General features: G+C 40.0%; 1 protein-coding gene across 2 annotated transcripts; it reads left to right on the top strand.

The window, feature by feature from the left end:
* The first annotated feature begins 1,470 nt into the window (after positions 1–1,470).
* LOC111579217 (calcium uniporter protein, mitochondrial-like) lies at positions 1,471–21,492 on the top strand. Of its 2 annotated transcripts, none has more exons than XM_023286528.3 (8): positions 1,471–1,823; positions 17,514–17,580; positions 17,705–17,872; positions 19,603–19,707; positions 19,832–19,992; positions 20,126–20,329; positions 20,933–21,049; positions 21,209–21,492. In XM_023286528.3, the coding sequence occupies exons 1-8, from the start codon at positions 1,725–1,727 to the stop codon at positions 21,284–21,286; spliced, it is 999 nt and encodes a 332-aa protein (XP_023142296.1). In that variant the 5' UTR covers positions 1,471–1,724; the 3' UTR covers positions 21,287–21,492. The 2 variants fall into 2 exon arrangements, with proteins under 2 accessions (XP_023142296.1, XP_023142218.1); XM_023286450.3 differs by having other exon boundaries at positions 1,473–1,823; positions 17,514–17,583.
* The last annotated feature ends 52 nt before the right edge of the window (positions 21,493–21,544 follow it).

Here is a 21,544-nt window from a genome sequence, read left to right on the forward strand (position 1 = left end):
TCATGTGCTGCTGCTTCAGGTAAATCCCATGAAGTCTCATCAGAGAGCATCTGAAACACATACACAGCATACATATTTTAATACCTAATAGCGACAAACTGCAGCCATTACAGGGTCGTTCACAGGACTGATACACGATAGCTAGCGAACTAGCATTAGCTTACCCTCATATGTCATTTAGTTCGTATCGTCTTGTCTTTGGCTTGATACTGCTGCTTGCCTCCCAAACTCTCCTGTGTGTCTCCTGAATGTTTCGACTCGCCGCTCTCAGCTTTCTCCGACTCTTCTATTACTTTGAATCTGACAGAAAGCCACAGACCGAGCAGCAGGTGAACCATCGCCTCCATGTACATTGTTGTGTTGCGTTTGTGTCGCACACAAATGACGGTAAGCGACTTTCGGGCCGCCGTGCTATGACGACTCCACCCACGATGAGGTGGTACTCAATGTAATGGAAAAACAACTAAACCGAGACGAGCCGTGACGCGCCAAGTAGGTGCTAAAGGAAATTTTGTCTTGCACCGCGCTGTATCAACATTTGGCCAAGAGGACCGAGCCTTTAGCGGTTGCCAATAAAGTTTTGTTTAATAGAGTATCCAAACCAACATAGAGGTGAATAGCGCCACCCAGTGTATCGGAATGTGTTCACAAGCTCTGCGTCAATCCATTACCTGGAATCGATTTGCCTTGACTTGATGTGCAGGGTAACCAATCAGGTGTTAGGATCCGCCCACCGACTTTGACGGGCGAGGTTGACAGATAAAATAAATTCATGATCCACTGCAACACAAGGACCATGAAATAATTAATTAAATAGTGACATAATATTATATGTTTTTACTTAAAATGAATTGGTATTTTAATGAATTAATGACATATTTAATAACACATTTATGTATTCCAATTTTAATTAATGACATATTTGATTTCAATTTTAATTAATTAATGACATTTAATTAATTATTTAATGATGTATTTATTTATTTAATTTTGGCACTTTTAGTCCTCCATACAACACAAGGACCATGAAATAATTAATTAAATAGTGAAATAATGAAATATGTTTTTTACTTAAAATGAATTGGTATTTTAATGAATTAATGACATATTTAATAACACATTTATGTATTTAATTCCAATTTTAATTAATTAATGACATATTTAATTCCAATTTTAATTAATTAATGACATTTAATTATTTAATGATATATTTATTTAATAACACATTTAAGTATTTAATTCCAATTTTACTTAATTAATGAAATATTTAATTCCAATTTTAATTAATTAATGAAATATTTAATTCCAATTTTAATTAATTAATGACATTTAATTAATTATTTAATGATGTATTTATTTATTTAATTTTGGCACTTTTAGTCCTCCATAGTCTGTGAGTGATTAGGGCTCTTCTGGATCCACCCTAGCTGTGGGGGTGTGGTGTGCTGGATGCCAGCTCCTCTCTGGGCTGGGAAGGACGTTTCCCTGCAGGCTGCTTCATGCACGACACACCAAGCAGGGAGAGAAAAAAAGAAAGAGGGGGAAGAAAGGAAGCTGAGCGGAAATGCATTCTGTTCCTCCCTCGGTCCCGTAGCTATCATCTCTTCTGCGGGTATTTACACACACAGCAACCCGTTTCGAGCACGAACACCGGGCTGTGAGCGGCTCTCTGTGGTGGAATCTGGTCCCGGAATGAACCAACAACTCGGCTGAACCGGCGGATCATGGCTTCGGTGCGGGTTGTCGGTAAAGTTACGGCGGGACTTTTGGGAAGTGTTCCGGCTCTTCGCTGCGGTGTCAGACACACTACATTCCTCCACCAGGTAAAGTCACTTCTGTGGCTAAATTATCGTAATTCCGATATGTTTGCAACATAAAGCGGCTAGTTTCCTGTTTCCTTTGAACGCAACACATTGTGTTTTTGTGATGTGTTTGAGGCGCTAACTTGAGTTAACTCAGCTCAGAAACTCCATTCTCTGGCTTGTAAACTTTAGCTAAAAAACAAGTCTTTTGGTAGTTTTCACACACTAGTTTAGTGTCTCTTTGTGTCTCTTGTAATGTAATGAGACTGCACTCCTATAGGAGTTCCTCAAGGGTCAGTGCGCCCCTCCTCTACTCAATGTACACAACCTCACTTGGTGCAGTAGTCCACTCCTATGGATGAAAAAACACCACCTTCAACTCAACTTCTCCAAGACTGAGCTCCTTGTCATCCCAGCCAGTCCCTGTGTACAACAAGAAATCAACATCCAGCTTGAATCAACCCAACTCAAACCCACAAAGTCTGCCAGAAACTTGGGTGTCATGATTGATGACCAACCAACCTTCAAGGCTCATGTGGCCTCTGTTGATCGGTTGTGTCGATTCGTCCTGTACAACATCAGGAAGATCAGACCTTTCCTGTCTGAACATGCAGCTTAACTCCTGGTACAGGTTCTCGTAATATCACGCATCGACTACTGCAACTCCTTACTGGCATTCAGGTCTACGCTCCCTACCACTCTCTACGCTCGGCCAACAAAAGGCGCCTGATCCAACCACCACAACAGGGCTCGTCGACAGCTAGACTCCTCTGTGGTTCCCCAATAGTGGAGCGAGTTACCAAACTCTGTTCGATCTGCAGAGTCCCTCTCAGTCTTTAAGAACAGACTAAAACCCAGCTCTTCTCTGAACACCTTTGACTTGACTTGAAATCCTATTACGTCTGCACTGCCTGTAGATACCACGGTCCTATTGTCACACTTGAACCTGTTTATGGTACTTATTCAGGTTGTTTTCTCCTGACTAGATCCTCGCTTGTGTTGTATCTACTCTCAGATGTACGTCGCTTCGGAGAAAAGCGTCTGCTAAATGAAATTGTAGAATTGTAGAATGTTCATTCAGGACAATAAATTAATAATTCAAGTGCATTACCCAGCTCCACAGGGCTTTAGCAGTCTAGGCATGTCTACATGACAACTCCAACCAATCAGCCTTGAAGAGTGTGATCCTGACTGTACATTGTCTCATCAGTAAAGCAGCTCTTATTCAATTACTCCACTGAGAAAGCTGTTCAGGGACCATGCTGCTAAAAATTCCCTCCAAACGTTAAGCCTCACACAATCCCACCACTAACATTGCGATACTCTGCAGCCCTCAGCACAAAAGGCACTGTCTATCTTATGCCCCGAGTCACCATCATCAACCGCCGGCTCGCATATGTGCTGTCATCCATCACCGAGGCGTCGCGCCCGGGCCATAAAGCTACAAGGTAAACGACTTGGCACACAAATCATTAGATGCAGTTGGGAGCGTAGTGCAGGAAGGAAATGCTACGCAAAGTGAAACCACACATTGCATCAGAGCATCACCGCATGATATTTACTTATTTTTTGCAGTATGGTTCAACTCACGGGTATATTAATCAGCTGTTTAAAAAAAAAAGCCATTTTTACCACCCATCGCACGAAATTGCAGTGGTCAGCTGAGTTGCAGGCAGGCAGATCCCAACTGGGCCTCAAAACTCTGACAGCACTGGGAGAACAGAACATGCTGCTTCGATGAACGCATTCTTAGTCTCCTCACTAAGCCACATATAGTTTGTCGGATTTGGAAGCAGAAATAACAATGCATCTGTCAAACGGACAAGCTGTCATGACTCACTCCTTCGAGCAAGCATGACTAAGATGAGCTCTATTTTTAGATAGCATCCTATATAAAATTGCAGCTTCTTCATTTCTGTAGCCGAACGGTTCCTACAGCTGTCTGTGGAGCAGCAAAGCTTAGAGATACACTTCTTTCAAAGCCAGAACATCGAGCTCATCAGTATGCTCATGGTGTCGTATTTTCACCAAAGTGTGGTCAAAGGTCATTGCTTTCTTGCTGTACTCTCAGAAGCGATGTATTGTCTAATTACACTGTCGGCATTATAAACACACGATGCAGATGGATGGACGACTACAGAAATAGCCGAGTATGCATCATATAGATGGAGGTTTTAAAATTGTTCATTTTTTTAAAATTTTTTTTAATTTTTTTTTTTTTTTTGTCCATCCCCAGACAGAAGACTGTGTAGACAACAGGAACTGAAGAGAGAAAAATGGGAAAAACTACAGAACAAGAGTCTTTGTAATTACACAGTCAGAATATTTCATCTTTAGGAAACCAGAATACCCCAAATGAACTACAAACTGGCAGAGTATTTGATACTCAAATGTACTCTTTAGTTGATTATTGGCTCAACCAATTATTGAGGCAAATGTTTGGCATTTTTAGATTATTGGTGGGTTAGGGTTAGGCTGACCTCACATAACCCTAATCTGGATCTAAATATATTCTGGAAGTTGGTTTCACTTCATATGTACAGGAGACACATTCTGTTGTGTACAGGAAATATGGAGTATTCAGTGTTTTTCATGCCAAGAACTTTATAATGACCAAAATGCATCTATTGGTTGAAATTCACTGCTTCATTAGGTATTTTTGTAAAACTTACTGAAGATGTTTCAAATATATGCATTCAGTAAAAGCAAGACATACTTAAACAATGCAAACCAGATGTTGTAGTCAAACTTAGGTAGTTTAATTTTCACTCATTAAAAATATTGCCTGCATGAGATTTTTCAACAAAAAATAGATGCAAAAACACAAGAAATTCATTGAATTTATCACTCCTCCCTACTGTTAGGGTTAGGATAGATCACGTTAGCCTAACCCTTACCCTCTGTATTTTTATTGACAGATTATTGCAAAAATAAATTAAATGCAATACTTTAGCTCTCTCTCTGCAGTCAGTCTGTGGTCTCCAGCAATGTTGAATTGATCAGACTCAGTACTACTCAAACGTAAAGTCCATACGGAGTGTTTGTAAAGGAGTGGGACCACTGCAACGTGTTTTAAATAGGCAGGTACAACACTTGTAATTAGAGACCACTGCTGTGAACAAAATACATTTTTAGAATCCATGGAGTTGTCAGTTTTGCATGAGGTTCTTTAAATGAATTGTAGAAAGGAAATCATTTCAATTCCTGTAGATGGCAGCCAGTGATATAGTCATTCCAGAGGTCGTACATTAGGAAATGGAAATATAAGCTTCACTGATTTTTAACATTAAAAGTCTGATTAACTTGCAAATTGTCGCTGAATCCCTTGTTGAGGACCCCATCGACCCTTTGTAGCAGCCGCTAATATGCGAGTGTGAGCACACACACGAGTTGAGTAATGAGCAGCCGATGGCGTAAGCTGCTCAGAATTCAGATATGAGCTCTTGTGGGCAGCCGGGGCAATTGTCGTATTCATGTCACAGCTTCTTTTATGAAACTGTAAGATGAATCATCCCCCACTGAGAGGCCACCGGAGACAAGGTGCTTCAACATTTATGATTTCTGTACCGCCTTCAGCAAAAAGATATACAGGGCAGACACTTTCACCAGAGAATTGTTAGGAGACGCGGCCTTTATGCCAGTAAGTGCTGATACTGTCAGATAAGCTCTATCTTTTCTCCAGTCAATACTGTAATGCTGACCAGGTACGTTTAAATTCTAAGCAGTGTTGAGAGAAACCTGACTGACCTACAGGACACTCAGCTTTGTTTGTTCTTCACGGGCTGCTCATTCTTTATTCCTTGCATTAACAGTAACACATAAACAGAACAGTGTGATATTCTGGTAAATATATTGGTTTTCAATTTCACCTGGAGTCAGATGAGCGAATCAATATCAGTTGAATGTTGTGCACCCAGTAGTGAAAGGATCAGTGCTGAATGAATGAGACTAAGAAGTCTGCTGTATTGAACATGTGCAATAGATTTCTGAAATAGGATGTCGTGCTTTTAGCATCTTTTATAATTTGGGTCTGTTTCTACAACCCTTGGGCACATGTGATAAGGTCACATCCTGCCTATTTCCAAGAATACAATGCTGGAGTGACAATGCTGCAAATTGTGAAAACAGAACGTGCTCAAGTAGGATTTCCAGAATTTGAAGAGCACAGTTTTCTTCCTCATGCCATTCCTACATCAATGGCACTTATACAGTTCACTGAAGAAATATCTGCTGCCATAGATTAAAAAAAAAAACATTATTTTCTAAGCATCTTTGTTGACCTTAAAAAGGCCTTCGATACAATAGATCACACTATAGTTTTGAACAAACTGAGAAAGTATGGCATCAGAGGGGTAGCACATCAGTGAATTTCTGGTTATTTAGAAAATAGAAAGCAGTATGTGCAGATAAATAATGTGAAATCTGAATCCTATCATATAAATGTGGTGTTCCTCGGGGGTTGGTTGTTGGACCAAAACTGTTTATTTTATATATTAATGACTTTATTTTTCTATCTAAACTGCTTAAATGTTTTGTCTTTGCAGATGATGCTACTTTATTTTATTCTAGGGAAAATTTAACACAGGTGTTGGATGTGGTCAAAAAAGAATTCAGAAAAATAAAAACATGGTTTGATGTCACTAAATCTGGGAAAACTAACTTTATGATATTTAGCAACAGAAAGAAAGATATTGATTGTTCAATTAATATAGATAGTATTGAAATGAATGGAGTGAGGGAAACTAAGTTTTTGGGTGTCATGGTTGATGAGAATTTGAAGTGGAAATCACAGATAAATTATACAAAATGATAAATTATACATTTATTTCTAGTTTTAGTTTGAAAATGCTGAAACAATAAGGTTGTTTTATGACTGAATAGAGACGGATGTTTGTCACAAAACCTGGAAATCCCAAAACAACAGCACAACTAAGACAAGCATCACCGACAGGGGTTTAACTTTTCACAGCGTCAGACTGGTTACACCAAAGGTAGATGCTGTTCTGTATAAAGATCCACAGAGATTGGAGATTAGCAGATGAAAGAAAGGCAGACAGTGACACGAGTCTTTTCCACTTTACTCACTAGACATAAAACTGATATCTTGAACTCAATTCCAGTGTTGCTGAAGATTCAGCAGAGCAACCATACAGTGAGATCCAAACAGTAGCTGAGTTTCAGTGAGCTTAGTGACACCAGACTTCATGTTCACCTTTTGATGCTGAGCGTCAGATTTCAAATTTCTTAAGACTTATTGTTGCTGGAAAACCTTATTGTATGACAGATTTTTCTGTCTGTCTCTTTACAGTCAACTGTGAACTAAAAGCGAAAAATAATAATCATTTTAAAAGTATAATCTGACTGTAAGTGCCTCAGTGCAAGATGCCACCAAAGGTTACCTCCATCTGCTTCTCCTTGATATCTGTAGATACATGTAAACTACTGTTCAAAAGTTTAGGGTCACTTACAAATGTCCTTACTGTTGACAGAACAGCATTTTTTTTTCCAATAAAGATAACATTAAATGAATCACAGATCCAGTCTAGACATTGTTAATGTGGTAAATGACTAATCTAGCTGGAAACAACTGATTTTTAATGGAATATCTACATAGGGGTACAGAGGAACATTTCCAGCAACCATCACTCCTGTGTTCTAATGCTACATTGTGTTAGCTAATGGTGTTGAAAGGCTAACTGATGATTAGAAAACCCTTGTGCAAATATGTTAGCACATGAATAAATGTGTGAGTTTTCATGGCAAACATGAAATTGCCTGGGTGAACCAAACTTTTGAATGGTAGTGTAGGGACCACACTGGAAATTAGGTTTTTTATTTCTGTCAGGGCTACACCGTTTTCTGTCTTGTTTTTGCCTTTATTTCCTGGACCTGTAACTCACCTTTTTGTCCACCAACTGTTTAATTTGCGTATTAATTGATTATTAGAACTGTTATTTTCTTTCCAATGCAACATCCGTCACCTAAAGATATTTAACTTTCTCTGCACCAGAACATGGTTTAAAATTTAGCAAAGAAAAGTCACTACAGGTCTGCATAAACAAACTTTATTGCATTATCCCTTAATGGGTAAAAACTGTCATGGTATGTGACCTGCCTTAACTACTTATTTAACACTGTTGTGACACTTTAACGTTGGAGTGCGAATCCTTGAAATGGAAACTGTTTTAGAGGAAATGGAAACATTTGGAGGCCTGTTGCTATCATGGTATTTATTAATGGTATTTTATCAAGAGTTTTGTATTTGGCTGAAGAATATAATTAACCCTGTTAAGTGTCAGCAACCCCATAGCAACTTAACATGTCCTACTGCACTAAACAGTGTGATAACAAGTAATGAAAGTGTGTTCAAAGGATAAAAAACAATTCATAGACGCCATGAGTAAACTCCGTTTCGGTTCCTTTGTCACCATGGGAGTTTCCCTTCACTGAAGGCTACTTTTAAGAAAACTCAACCTAGTTTTGAAGAAACAAGCTAGTTATCCAGTGTGCTTCTTGTCCTCATGTGACCTTGTGATGAGGCATTGTTTAACTATGTGTGACCAAAGGGGAAATATGATTCACTCATGCTGGCGGAGGCAAAGTTTTTGTGGCAGTTTTGCATTTTAGTCTAGGCTGAGTTTAAGTGGGATTTTTCTTTGGAAGGGCTGCTTTTGCTCCTTTAAAATAGCTTCTTGAAATCTGAACATTGCAGACACCGCATGAATTCCTGAACCGTGGTCCTCCTTTTTGTTCTACTCGTTTCAGTATTCAGCTCCTTCTCTGTGGGTTGCTAGGTTGACGGTTGAAGCTCTCTTTGCTGACTTCAGCCTGCAGGATCTTGAGTCAGAGATAATTGATTATGGCAGTTTGGACTGAGTGATTATTAACTGTAAGAACAAACTTCCTTCCTCTGCTTGTCACCCTGCACCACCCATTTTGAGTGCGGTAGAAACACAGATGAGAAGCTCTTTGAAACAGACAATTCTCCTTTTTGCATGGTAGAATGAACATTCGGAAAACTGTCAGGAACTCTGATGCTCCGTTTGTTGGACCTGCTCGACTAAATTTATCTTCTCATTCTCAGCACACGTTAATTAAATGAAGTCTGGCTTTTGATTTAGAGCAGTGCTACTTCCATGTTTTAATTTTTTTTATGTTTTACAGTTACCAAACATGTTGTTTGTCCTATTTGCACGACCTTGTGGTCATACACCATGTTGTGCTGCAGTTTTCTTCCTCCCACTGTACTCTCTCTCTGCTCTCCTGACTGAACTGGATCATTACCTGTATAAGAGAAGATAAATGGTTCAATGCAAATCATTTTCATGGCAGAGCGCTGGCTGTTCTCAATCTTATAGGCAACAGGGAGTAATTCAATTTCTCTTCCTGGCAGCCTTCGTTTTTCACCTCAGCCTTAAGCATGAGCATCATGCTTGCACGTTTTTATGCCTCTGTGTCGGTGACAGCTGAGGCTGGAGGCGTTATGTTTTCAGGTTTTCCATCCTTCTCATTCCTCCTGCAGGGAATTTCTTCACATTTGGCACGAATGTTCACTTGGACACAGTGATGAAAGGATTAAATCTACTGTAGGTGGTCACAGGTCACTGTTACCTAACGCCAGTCACACTCTGGTGAACGCAGTATATCAGGACTGTCTGGAAAAAATGTCTTTACATCTGGTTCATTACTTTGACTCAAGGATGAATTTGATGGACGAAGATCAAGATTACTGTGACCTCATAAAACATGTTTGGCTGTAACTCAACAATTCCTGCACTGATTTTTGAACAAATGTCTAAAAGGATAAAATGAAGTGTTAACATTTCATATCCAGAAGATCAAGTCTGGATAGACACGGATGTAAACTGCAACTTCCCTGGTTGGTGGACAGATACACTGCCCGTCCAAAAAAAAGTTGCACATTCTAATATTTCATTGGACTGCCTTTAGCTCTGAGAATGACACACATTTGTCCTGGAATCGTTTTGATAAGATTCTGCAATATCACAGCATTTATTTCTGTCCAGAGTTGCATTCATTTTCTACCAAGATCTTATATTGATGATGGAAGAGTCAGGCCGCTGCACAAAGTCTTCTCCAGCACATCCTAAAGATGCTCAATGGGGCTGAGGTCTGGACTCTGTGGAGGACAATCCATGTGTGAAAATGACGTCTCATGCTCCCTGATCCACTCATTCACAATATGAGCCCCATGAATCCTGGCATCATCATCTTGGAACATGTCCATGTCATCAGGGAAGAAAAACTCCATTGATGGAAAGACCTGGTCATTCAGTACATTCAGGTAGTCAGCTGACCTCATTCTTTGGGAACATAATGTTGCTGAACCTGACCAACCCCAGATCATAACTCTAAACCCCCACAGGCTGGTAGACACTAGACATGATGAGTGCATCACTTCATCCTCCTCTCTTCTTACCCTGATGCCCCCATCACTCTGGAACAGGGTAAATCTGGACTCATCAGACCACATGACCTTCTTTCATTGCTCCAGAGTCCAATCTTTAATCTACCTAGCAAACTGAAGCCTTTTTTTTTCGCCTCACTGATCAGTGGTGTTCTTAGAGCTACAGCTGTTTAGTCCCAATCCTTTGAGTTCCCTTCACATTGTGCATGTGGAAATGTTCTTACTTTCACTATTAAACATAGCTGTGAGTTCAACTGTTGATTTCCTATGATCATTTAAGAGTTTCTTCTGACCACATTTGTTCCTCAAAGATGATGGTTCACCACTATCCTTCATGTTTTAATAATGTGTTGGACGGTTCTTAACCTGATTTTAGTAGTTTCAGAAATCTCCTTAGTTGTTTTCTTTGCTTGATGCAGGCCAATAATTTGACCCTTCTGAAACAGATTAACATCCTTTCCATGACCACAGGATATGTCTTCCAACAAATAAGTTGTTGCCTACTGAAACATATTCATCACTGCATTAATTATCCAGTGGAAGGCTCCTAAATATTTTCTTAGTTAAATCCAGGTGGAGACTTTTTTTTGACAGTGTATAAATACAAGGCAGAAAATCTAGTTCTCTCTGCTTCATGTCATATCAGTGAGATACTGTAATTCATCCTCTTATGACCCAATGTTTAAGAGCAAAAAGGCCCTTTCCCTTGATTTAAAGTCTATGACGAGAATGGGAGGAGATTTCGGTAGGAAGTCAGCATACAGCAGCCCATAGCTCAGCTGTGACAGGATTCATAATAGAGCGACCTGCTGGAAGACTGCAGGGAAAATGAGGCTGCTTGTCACCATGATAACCCTGATCATTGCTCAAGCAGGAAGCCATGGACAGCTGGAGGAAGGAGATCGAGTTTGTCATCGTATTCCTAAGTTTTTGCTCCCCGTCTTCTCCCTCTCCTCTTTCCCTGTTGGCATGGCATAAATAAGAAATGCGTAGCTCAGGGGGTAAATATACCGTCAGCTGATTGTTCTGTGGAAGAACAGTTGGAGAAAATTATTTGGTGATGAGGGACAGATGTGCGCATTGTTCCCTGCAGCTCCAAATTGACTCCCGAAATGTGTGAAGGACAATTGATGTACAGCCACAGACCACCACGCACTGAATATTGATTCGTTGTGTAGCTGGGATGTGTGTTTTGTTTTGATAAGCACACAAAGTTCCCACTAAGAAGTCAATATCACATTTATTCACACTGTGGAGTAGCAGCCCTTTCTGCAGGCGAGTGCACGTCACGTGTCATGAGTTGGGCGTGATTGCCTATGACTTGTGTGTTTGTTGTGTATGGACTTGTTGTGACACTGCATTGTGTTTTAACCCTTTGCTACATGATCTATGGGTGTGTCCGTGTCTTTGCATTGGAATAGTCCCAGTGAAACCAAAGTTAGGAATAATGAAATTACTCCAAGCCGGGGAGCTTGTCTGCAGCTTTTTTCTAGTCTGTTTCAAAACCCTGTTCAAGAAAATTGGACGTAGTCTCCATCTCCAGTTTCAAACTCAAAGCTCATTGAACACACTGCAGCTAAATGTACGGAGACAGATGTTGCTGTAAGTGTATTTTGCACTTCTTTAATGTTATTGCACTGCTCTGTAAGGGCATTTGTAATTTCCACATGCAGGTGAAATAAGTAAAAGGGTCACCATTAATAATGCAGTGTGTTACAGACTCGTACACATTCATCGCCAAGCTCTCAAGCTGCATTATCTGCCACAGTGGTCACGTTCTGTTGATTTAGATTGGGTTGGTACTGTGTGTGTACACAGCATATAAACCGCCCGGGGGCAGTCAGCTGTTGAATTGACTTTGGTCAATGATCTTCCACACAAACACACATCTGCACAAACACTCATCAGCAAACACATCCCCATTTGGTAAAGACACAAAGCATTTGGCCTTGCCCTTGAAGCTTCACTCCAGATCTGCTATTTTCACATTAGTAGGGCACCAATGCACAGCTCAGCTCACTCCCCTGAACTGGAACTGTTTGCTAATGAGGGACTCAGTACTTTCATTTTAATTCCAAATCAAAATTGCAGTTGTCCATCCTTCCATCATCTATACTCCTCTTAATGCTCATTAGGGTTACAGGGGGCTGGAGTCTATCCCAGCTGACTTAGAGTGAAGGTAGGGGACACCCTACATGTTGAGACCAACAGTCACAATCGCATTCACACATACAGACAATTTAGAGTTACCAATTAACCTCAGCATATTTTTGGACTGTGGGAGGAAGCCAGAGAAAACCCACACATGCACAGGGAGAACATGCAAACTCTATAGGGAGGCCGGGATGCGAACCGGGGATCTTCTAGCTGCAAGGCTAAAGTCCTAACCACCGAGCCACTGTGCAGCCCAATCACAGTTGTGCACTTAGCAAATCACAAAGGCTGCCATTCAGAGTATTTGCTATTCAGTGCATCTGACCCAGAGGTTAAACTGTGGTGTCAGTGGTTTTATGAATTTGTGCCGTCCTCCTTTTATGACACTCATGTCTGATGTGTTGTTGTCCTGTCACGTTTAAAATCAATTCCACAGTGAATGTTGTGCTAAAGTTTGACTCTAAAAAAAAGCAAATTGCAAACCAAATTTCATTATCTCTCAGAACAGTCTCAATTAGATATTTTGCTCAAATCGGTTACCCCTAGTTGGCACTCAACGCCTGCACCACTCGGCTTAATGAAGCACTACGACTGTTGCCAATATAAAAGCTTTCTTGGGCTTATTAACATCCTGGTAATGTGTTTACTGTCTGACATTAACTCTGAGCAGGCACAGATTAACTGGATTCTTTTGGCTGCCTGGGAACGGCATGGTTATTGAGTAAACAGTGAGAAAGTATCATTTTGTGAAATCTAGATTTTTCTATATGATTTCTAAGATGGTGCTTTTGCTTTATTTTCTCTGGCTGAACTGAGCCAGTGGCTCCCAGTCTTTTTGGCCTGTGACTCCTTTAAACAAAGCATTTTCTACCAGCAGCCGGTTCACTGTACATTATGGACAGTTCAAAGAATGATTTTGCCTACGAAGATTGTTACAGCTGAATGATTTTTAGATACTGTAACCCTATGGAGCTCAGCTTAGCCCCAGCGCTACAATAGCATATTCATTTTTGATTGGCGGTAGATTTGAAACCAGATAAGATAGATCCATCATTCTTTTTGCATATAAAATCTGGGGAGTTACACTATCATTTCACATGTTCAACAGGTCTCGGAGCGCTTTTTCGTTGCAGTGATGAGTTTGTAAAAATACACAATAAAGCACACATAACAAAAATCTTTAGAATCGAGACCACGGGATATTGTGCAACTTTTTCACAAATTTGAGGAATACAGCTATGCCATTTCTGTATCTTGAAACACATGTGAAAAAAACAAAAATGATTTTAATTTAAGCAATTTATTGTAATAGTTAAGACCCGAGTCAATACATATTATTAAAATGTGGGATATAAGGGATATATTTATGTAAAGCAAATAAAAATACTCAAAAAAATTGTACTACAGTATGTAAAAATGTGAGAATATGGTCCTGGCAGACTTGCACAATGGTAGGTCTTAAAGGGTTAAGTGCATAATATTCATAAATATAAAGTAAAATTTGTCCCAAAAAAATCATTTAAGGAAAGACTTTTTATTTCTTTGTGGTTAATCATCCCATAACTCTCTGTGACTTGGCTCCCTGGGGGTAAATGCTATATATAGACCACTGCAGATCCTCATGGAAATCAATAGGTGGGGATGCTTTATGGCAGTATGGATTTTCTGGTGACTTTGGCAGTGTGATGAAATACTGGATGTCAAGTATTTTAATTACTAGAAAATGTATAGTATAAATGGACATTTATTGTGATAGAGGACACAGGCTATATCTTGTACTATATCTTTTACAATTGAAAACATTCTTTGATAAATGAGAAATATAACAAACTTTTGGTAACCCTATGCTTCTCTAAAGCTTATTTTTCTAATTTTGGATTCCCCCATGCTTGTGTGATTATTTCCGTTTGTGTGTCACGTTTCCCTGGTGTCATTAAAAGATACAAACCTAAAAATCCTTTCTGCCACTGTCCATGGGGAGCTGGTGTGTTGATGCAGGAAGGCTGAGTGACGTCTTTCAGCTGTACATCTGGAGATCTTACGCAAGCTGAGCATCACAAATTTGTCTCATTGGGATCACTTTGTTTCTTTTTGGGGCATATAAGCTATGTTTCGTGATGCTAAACTTTATTACAAGCTCATGTTAGTCTCAATTGGTATGAAATCTTCAGCAAATTTCTGTGCTACAGCTTCAGTTTCGCCTCCTGATGAAGCCACTTTGGGAAAAGTGGTCTTTTTGCTTCAAGTTGGCACTTGGACAAAAGGCTGTTGTAAAAATGACTCATTCATAGGGCTGAACCATTTGGAGAAAATGTCCTTTCTGACAGATATTGCTTTGATTTATGATATAATTTCTTCTCACGTCAAGCCTTAGTTCAATATTCACTGTGTTATAGACTTCAAATGTAATGGAGCATGACCACATGACATACCATCAAAAAGTGTGACTGTCACACAAGGACAGGTTGTTTTTTTGTAAAACCATTGACACAACAGTCCAGTAGTTTCTGGCTATTCTTTGCTCATGACAGATCACATTTTTACTCAATGGGGGCTTATTCCTCACTGCAATTTAAGTCCACTCCACCTATAGAAACAGCACAACCATGGCTAGAAGTAGAGAGAAGTCAAAGATGTCTTCTGTGCAGTATGATACAGTTCTAATGCCAAAAATCATAATCAAGAAAGAACAAAAAATGACTTTTGCTGATTTTTAACTTTACAAAAATGTAAAAACATGGAATTAACATGCACAACAATTTCCCAAGTAGCTACAGAAAAAGCGAGTCTACATGCATTAGCTACTCTAAATTATAATTTTAATTTGTTTTCATACTTGTCTCCTATCTGCTATTTATAAACACAGCCTGTATTTCAGCCCAGTAGAGCCAAAATGTCCCTGAATGTTTGACATATCACTGTTGTTAGCAGCCGAGTCACTAATGACTTCTTGGTTGCACTGCAGAGGACACAATTTTTTTGTCTGTGTAGTGCAAATAGTTCAATTTTGCCAACTAAAAATGAAGCATGTAGAATGATGAAAAGCACTTTTTTTGTAGTTTTCGATGTGTACGCTTTCCAAGTGAACATTACGTCACGGATGATAAGTTAAAGGAACATCGGAAACAGATTCAGACAGTTTCTGACTCTGAATCTATCTATCTATCTATCTATCTATCTATCTATCTATCTATCTATCTATCTATCTATCTATCTATCTATCTATCTATCTATCTATCTATCTATCTATCTATCTATCTATCTATCTATCTATCTATCTATCTATCTATTAATTACTGGATATCTGTCTATCAATCAATCACTGGATACCTGTCTATCTATTTATTAATTACTGGATATCTGTCTATCTATCAATCACTGGATACCTGTCTATCTATTTATTAATTACTGGATATCTGTCTATCTATCTTATCTTGATGTTGTTCCTCCTGTTGAAGCCCCATCTTGTCACTGCTAGATTGTAATTCTGGCCTCTGGCTTCACAACTTGTCTGCTTTCTCCTCCCATGGAAATAGACAGCTCCCTTGTTCCTCTTTAATGTAATATTGATTGAACAACCTCCCAAGTGGAACACCGAGGGACGGGCGAGAGTGTCTGCCACATCCCTGGTTGTCAGCTGGATAAAGATGTATTCACACGGGACCTCCCTGACTTCTAGCTAAATAGGAACTAATGCCGAGGAAACTGTTTTGGAACTTTAAAACAAAGTGTTTCATCATGAGGAAACAGGTGGCGTTTTATGGTTTTAATTAAGGAAATTGGAGAATACAACATCATGAACCATTACAAATCTGAATCTGAACATTTACGACCTCATTTTGTACGTGTGTTTGGTTTTGATGGTTTCACTCAGAGATGTTAGGCTGACTGACAGGACTAAAATGATTTTTTTCATATACTGCTTAAATTGCTGCCTTGTAGCAGAACCTAGTGAGCTTAAATATTAAGCAGACATTCCAGTTTGCATTTAAACCGGTAGAAGGACTATACCCAGGGAATGTCAAGTACAGGACAGAGAAGTACTCCTCCTGACTAGAATAATGAGCGGCTCTTTATGGAGGCTTTCTCCATTATCAGGAGTCTGGGAGGGACTACGGGAACTTGCAGTGTGATTGCAATTCATTAAGCACTGAATACAGCAACCTGAAAGTAACTGGAAAGTCATGCATCAGCGAGGAAGAGCTGCTTCAATCAGAGGAATCTGTCCTCTCTGCTGGCCAGATTATATATACTGCTTAGAAGGGAAGTGAAAAACAACTACAGAGACAGATTTTCTTATAGAACAAATTTATATTGTTGTAAAAGCACATTCAGAGCAAAGCCCAGGGAATTCAATTGAAGTGGCCTTTTGGCAAACTCTTTCTACGTGTCTCTTTTATATAGATCCTTCTATTAGGGATGCTCTATAACATCTGCTGACGTAACAGTTTACCAAGGGAGGGGTGTATGTGAGAACACAAAGAATAAAATCCACTGCCTGTCCACAAAAAGTCGCCACTTAGATTTAACTAAGCAAATAGCTGGGAGCCTTCCATTGGATAATTACTGCAGTGATGAATATGTTTCAGCTGCAACAACTTATTTAATCCTAGCTGATGCAGTGAGGAGCTTCTCATTTCTTAAACAACCATGTTGGAAGACATATCCTGTGATCATAGAAAGGATGTTAATCTGTCTCAGAAGGGTCAAATTATTGGCCTGCATCAAGCAAAGAAAACATTAAGGAGATTTATGAAACTATTAAAATCAAGTTAAGAACCGTCCAACGCATTATTAAAACCTGAAGGATAGTGGAGAACCATCATCTTCTCACATTGTGAATGAGTGGATCAGCGAGCATGAGGCATCATTTTTACACATGGATTGTCCTCCACAGAGTCCAGAGCTCAGCCCCACTGACAATCTTTGATCTTAGTAGAAAATTACTGCAACTCTGGACAGAAATAAATGCTGTGACATTGCAGAAGTTTATCGAAACGACACCACGGCGAATATGTGTCGTTCTTGGAGCTAAAGGCGGACCAATGAAATATTAGAGTGTGCAACTTTTTTTTTGGATGGGCAGTGCATGCAACCTTTTCTTTCTTTCTTTCTTTATTTCTTTCCAGGTTCAACATAGACGGCCTCCGCTTGGAAACCATCCGGCTCTTTTCTACAGTACACTTGTTCCCTCCGGTGGTAATTTACCATTACTACAGTCACACAATAAATGTCACTTACTCATTCTTTTTTTGGCTAAAATACAAATTTAAATTAAGATTTTTAAAGTAGATTCTCCCCTGATTTTTTTCTTTCCCAGATGTGTCTTTGAAGTACAAATATGGCCGTTTGGTCCTGGAGGTCCCGCTGCCATCCAGGAACGAGAACTGCCTTTTCTTCCTCAGGCCCATGCTGATGAGCGTCGGGGACCTGATCGATGATCTGCAGAGAGAGGACCCAGGAGCCACCGCTTCAGTTTTCTCCAAAGGTATTAGGGTGCATGCGTTAAGATATGCATCACCGGGCGGATGACATGCTTCAGGTGCAGTCAGTCTGGTTTGCCAAGTTTTGTGTAAAGAAAAAGCTGCGCAGAGTAGTTTGGCAAGATGCCTCGAGAAGATCATTTTACAAACCGTTGGCACTTTTTCAACGCTGTTAATAAACTGTTTCAGCATAAGGGTTTAAAAGGTTAATCAATTAAGTAATGTCATGATTTCCTTGCACTTTGCTTTATAAAGTCTGGCCAGTTACAGGAAATGTGCCTGGCACTGCTGGTATCTGGATCCATTCATAGCAACATGAGTCACTGTTTTACTGCCTCTGTAAATGCAGTAATGTCAACTTCATGGCTTGTCAACACAGGTTGCAGCCCTGCAGGGGAATTCCACTAATCTTACACATTTGTTTCCAGTTCTTGGAGGGTACTGGTGCACATACTACCGTTTGGGGTCATTTAGAAATGTCGTTATTTTTGAAAGAAAAGCTTTTTTTTTTTTTTTTTTTTAAAAAACGACAGTAACATTAAATGAATCAGAAATACAGTGTAGACATTGTTAATGTGGTAAATGACTATTCTAGCTGGAAACAGCTGATTTTTAATGGAATATCTACATAGAGGTACAGAGGAACATTTCCAGCAACCATCACTCCTGTGTTCTAATGCTACATTGTGTTAGCTAATGATGCTGAAAGGCTCATTGATGATTATGGCTAATTGAACCATGCTGCCCTACTTTATCTTTAGATAAGTTGAAATGATATTTAATCTGTCAGAACGTCTGTGCTGAGCAGCTGTCTGGTGTGTACACAGACATTTTAAATGCCTTTCTCAAACAGCCAGCAGTCACTCTGTCCTTTAAGTCCTCCATTATAGTACCAGTACCTAAAAAAGCCAAAGGCAATGAACAGCCACGGCACAATTGCACTTTCAGTTGTTGCTATAAAATAAGTGGATCCCCAACGTTTCCCCAAATGACCCTGATGCTTCTTTTGTAACTCTAACAGAATTTGTGCACGATGCTCTTTCTGGATTGCAGCTCTGACTTTAACACCATCCGACCAGTGAAGCTGACTGTGAAGCTTGCAGACCTCTGAGTGCCAACGCCCACCTGTAACTGAATTTTTAATTTTGGTACAGATAGACCAGAGGTGGTGATGATAAGAAGGAAGGTCACACTGAGATGCTGCTGCCTCAGCCTCAAACTACACACCCTGTCGGACAACAGTCCCATAATTATAACACATAGTGGGACGTAGGATTTCCTCCAGTTCTGGAATGACCCACATATTGTATTGCTGTTTCTTTAATTACCACTTTCTGTTTGCGTATTGACTCTGAGATATTCAGTCTACCTGTGCTGGTCTGTATCTGTACACAAGGCAAGTAAATAAACCTGATCTAATCTAGAACACTTAAGTGAGAGGCATGACTCTCATTCTGCTGGAAAAACCTGCTTTTTTCTGAAGAAAGCAGGTGAGGCAGGTTGACACAGATTTTTTTTTTATCTTTTTAGGAGACTGGATTTGTTAAAGTGAGCAGCATAGAATTTGTGTTAAACAAGAGAAGAGCCTTCCTTATTTTCCCCTCGGGTCTCATTCCAGACAGCACATTTTTCTCTGTGGTTTATACAGTGTATGCAAGTCTCTCAAAGAAGCTTTTTTTTCTGAAAAGTTTCACAAATTCAATTAAAGTGCTAAATTGGAAACTTGTTGTAACAGAAGGAGAACGTGTTGCCAACACTACTCTGATAGACACTCTGCTGGACAAGGACTTCCAGCTCGTCATCAACGATGCAGTTTATAACGTCTCCTCTCCTGAAAAGGGTACAACACATTTATCTCGCTCATAAATAATTCTCATTTTTCTGCTTCACGGTTAATTGCTGGTTATTTTCTCTCATCTTGGATTCAATTCCACTCTCTCGTCCTCGTCTACCTTCCTGTCCAGTCTGTACATCCAGTGAACACGCCAGAGACCTGGAGGACATGAAGCATGTGGTGCACCTGCTGCACACTGCTCTCCACCTGCCCGAACACCACCTGCTGACGGAGAGGCAGCTGCTGGAGAAGCTGGACAACCTCAAACAGGAGCTTTCACCTATGGAGAAGGTAGTACACGTATCATTAAACGTCTCTTCCTCCTGTTAGACCTGTTTGACGCTCTGTTTCAGCTGTCGGTTGAACTGGATGAATGGCTTTTCTGTCTTCTGAGACTCTCCCGCCTTGTTTTATTACCTGACAGATGAAGGCACAGCTGTCACGTACAGCTGAGTTCCACGCCTCCAGGACTCTCTGGACCGGCATGGCCCTGCTATCCGTGCAGGGCGGCGCTCTGGCCTGGCTCACCTGGTGGGTCTATTCGTGGGACGTCATGGAGCCCGTCACCTATTTCATCACCTACGCCACCAGCATGGGAGCTTTCGCCTATTATGTCCTCACCAAACAGGCAAGACTTCGCTTCAGTTTCCTTGAATTTAAAGGACTAGTTCAACATTTTGGACCACACGCCCGTTTGATTAGCCTAGCAAACAATCTGGAAACAGGATACAAGCTGCCCAAAAGTAACAGATCTGTCAGACAACCCTTCACTTATTTGAGATGGCAAGTGTGAATTTCCCATTTTAGTTTGGTACACCAAAAGCTCAGCTGTAGAAAATAATCCCTCTATTATCTCTACACTTAATCCTCATTAATGGTCGCAGGGGGCTGGAGTCTATCCCAGCTGACTTAGGGTGAAGTCAGGGGACACCTGGACAGGTCTCCAGTCTACAGTCATTCCAGAATTGGAAGACATTTTGGCTTCAAAGTTTTTGGACATTTAGGACAGTGGCATCAAACTTACAGCTTTAAGAATTACTGTGATATTAACCTGAGTGACACTATTATCTTAACAAAGATGGTGCCTGTTTTATGAGCCAAACTGACGCACAACAGTTTGGGTAAACAGTTGGAAAGTGCTGACCACCGAGCCACTGTGCAGCCCTAGAAAAAAAATCATGTATGAAAATGTTTTTTTTTAACAGTGACCTGACTTTATTCTTCCCCACAGGATTATGTATACCCAGACGCTAAAGACAGACAGTTCTTGCGTTACTTTTATAAGGGGGCCAGCAAGAAGAAATTCAACGTGACGAAATACAACGAACTGAAGGATGAACTGGCTCAGGTTGGCTGATTGATTTGTTCTAGCCCAGAGTCGCACTTTCACCTCACATGTTTTGAATGTGTGAAGAATCTTCCACTACAGCTTAACTTCATTAGAAATTCTAATGGAATGTTATTCCAAAACCTGAAACAAGCTTCTGTTATGTTTCCTGTGATTCAGGTGGAGGAGGACCTGAGACGTCTGAAATATCCGACTCAGCTCCAGCTACCACTTGAACAGATTCAGCCAAAGCCATAGAAGAAGCCAAGCCATGAATAACAGCCACTCACACTTTACTAGAGCAAAAACTAATTTTCTGCTTTGTTTTGATAATGGCACCTTTTTATCAGGAATCCATATTATTCTGAGTTTTGTTTACTACCTTTATAATGATGCCAATTGTATCCTAGAGAAATATACAAACTCTGATGATCATGATCAAAATTAAAAAGTATTTCCCCAAATTTGCTCGAGCCTGTTGTCTGATGTCTTTTTAGAAAATTCTCAAGTATGTTT

The sequence above is a fragment of the Amphiprion ocellaris genome, chromosome 4 (genome assembly GCF_022539595.1).
Source record: "Amphiprion ocellaris isolate individual 3 ecotype Okinawa chromosome 4, ASM2253959v1, whole genome shotgun sequence".
Classification (NCBI taxonomy): Eukaryota; Metazoa; Chordata; class Actinopteri; family Pomacentridae; genus Amphiprion; species Amphiprion ocellaris.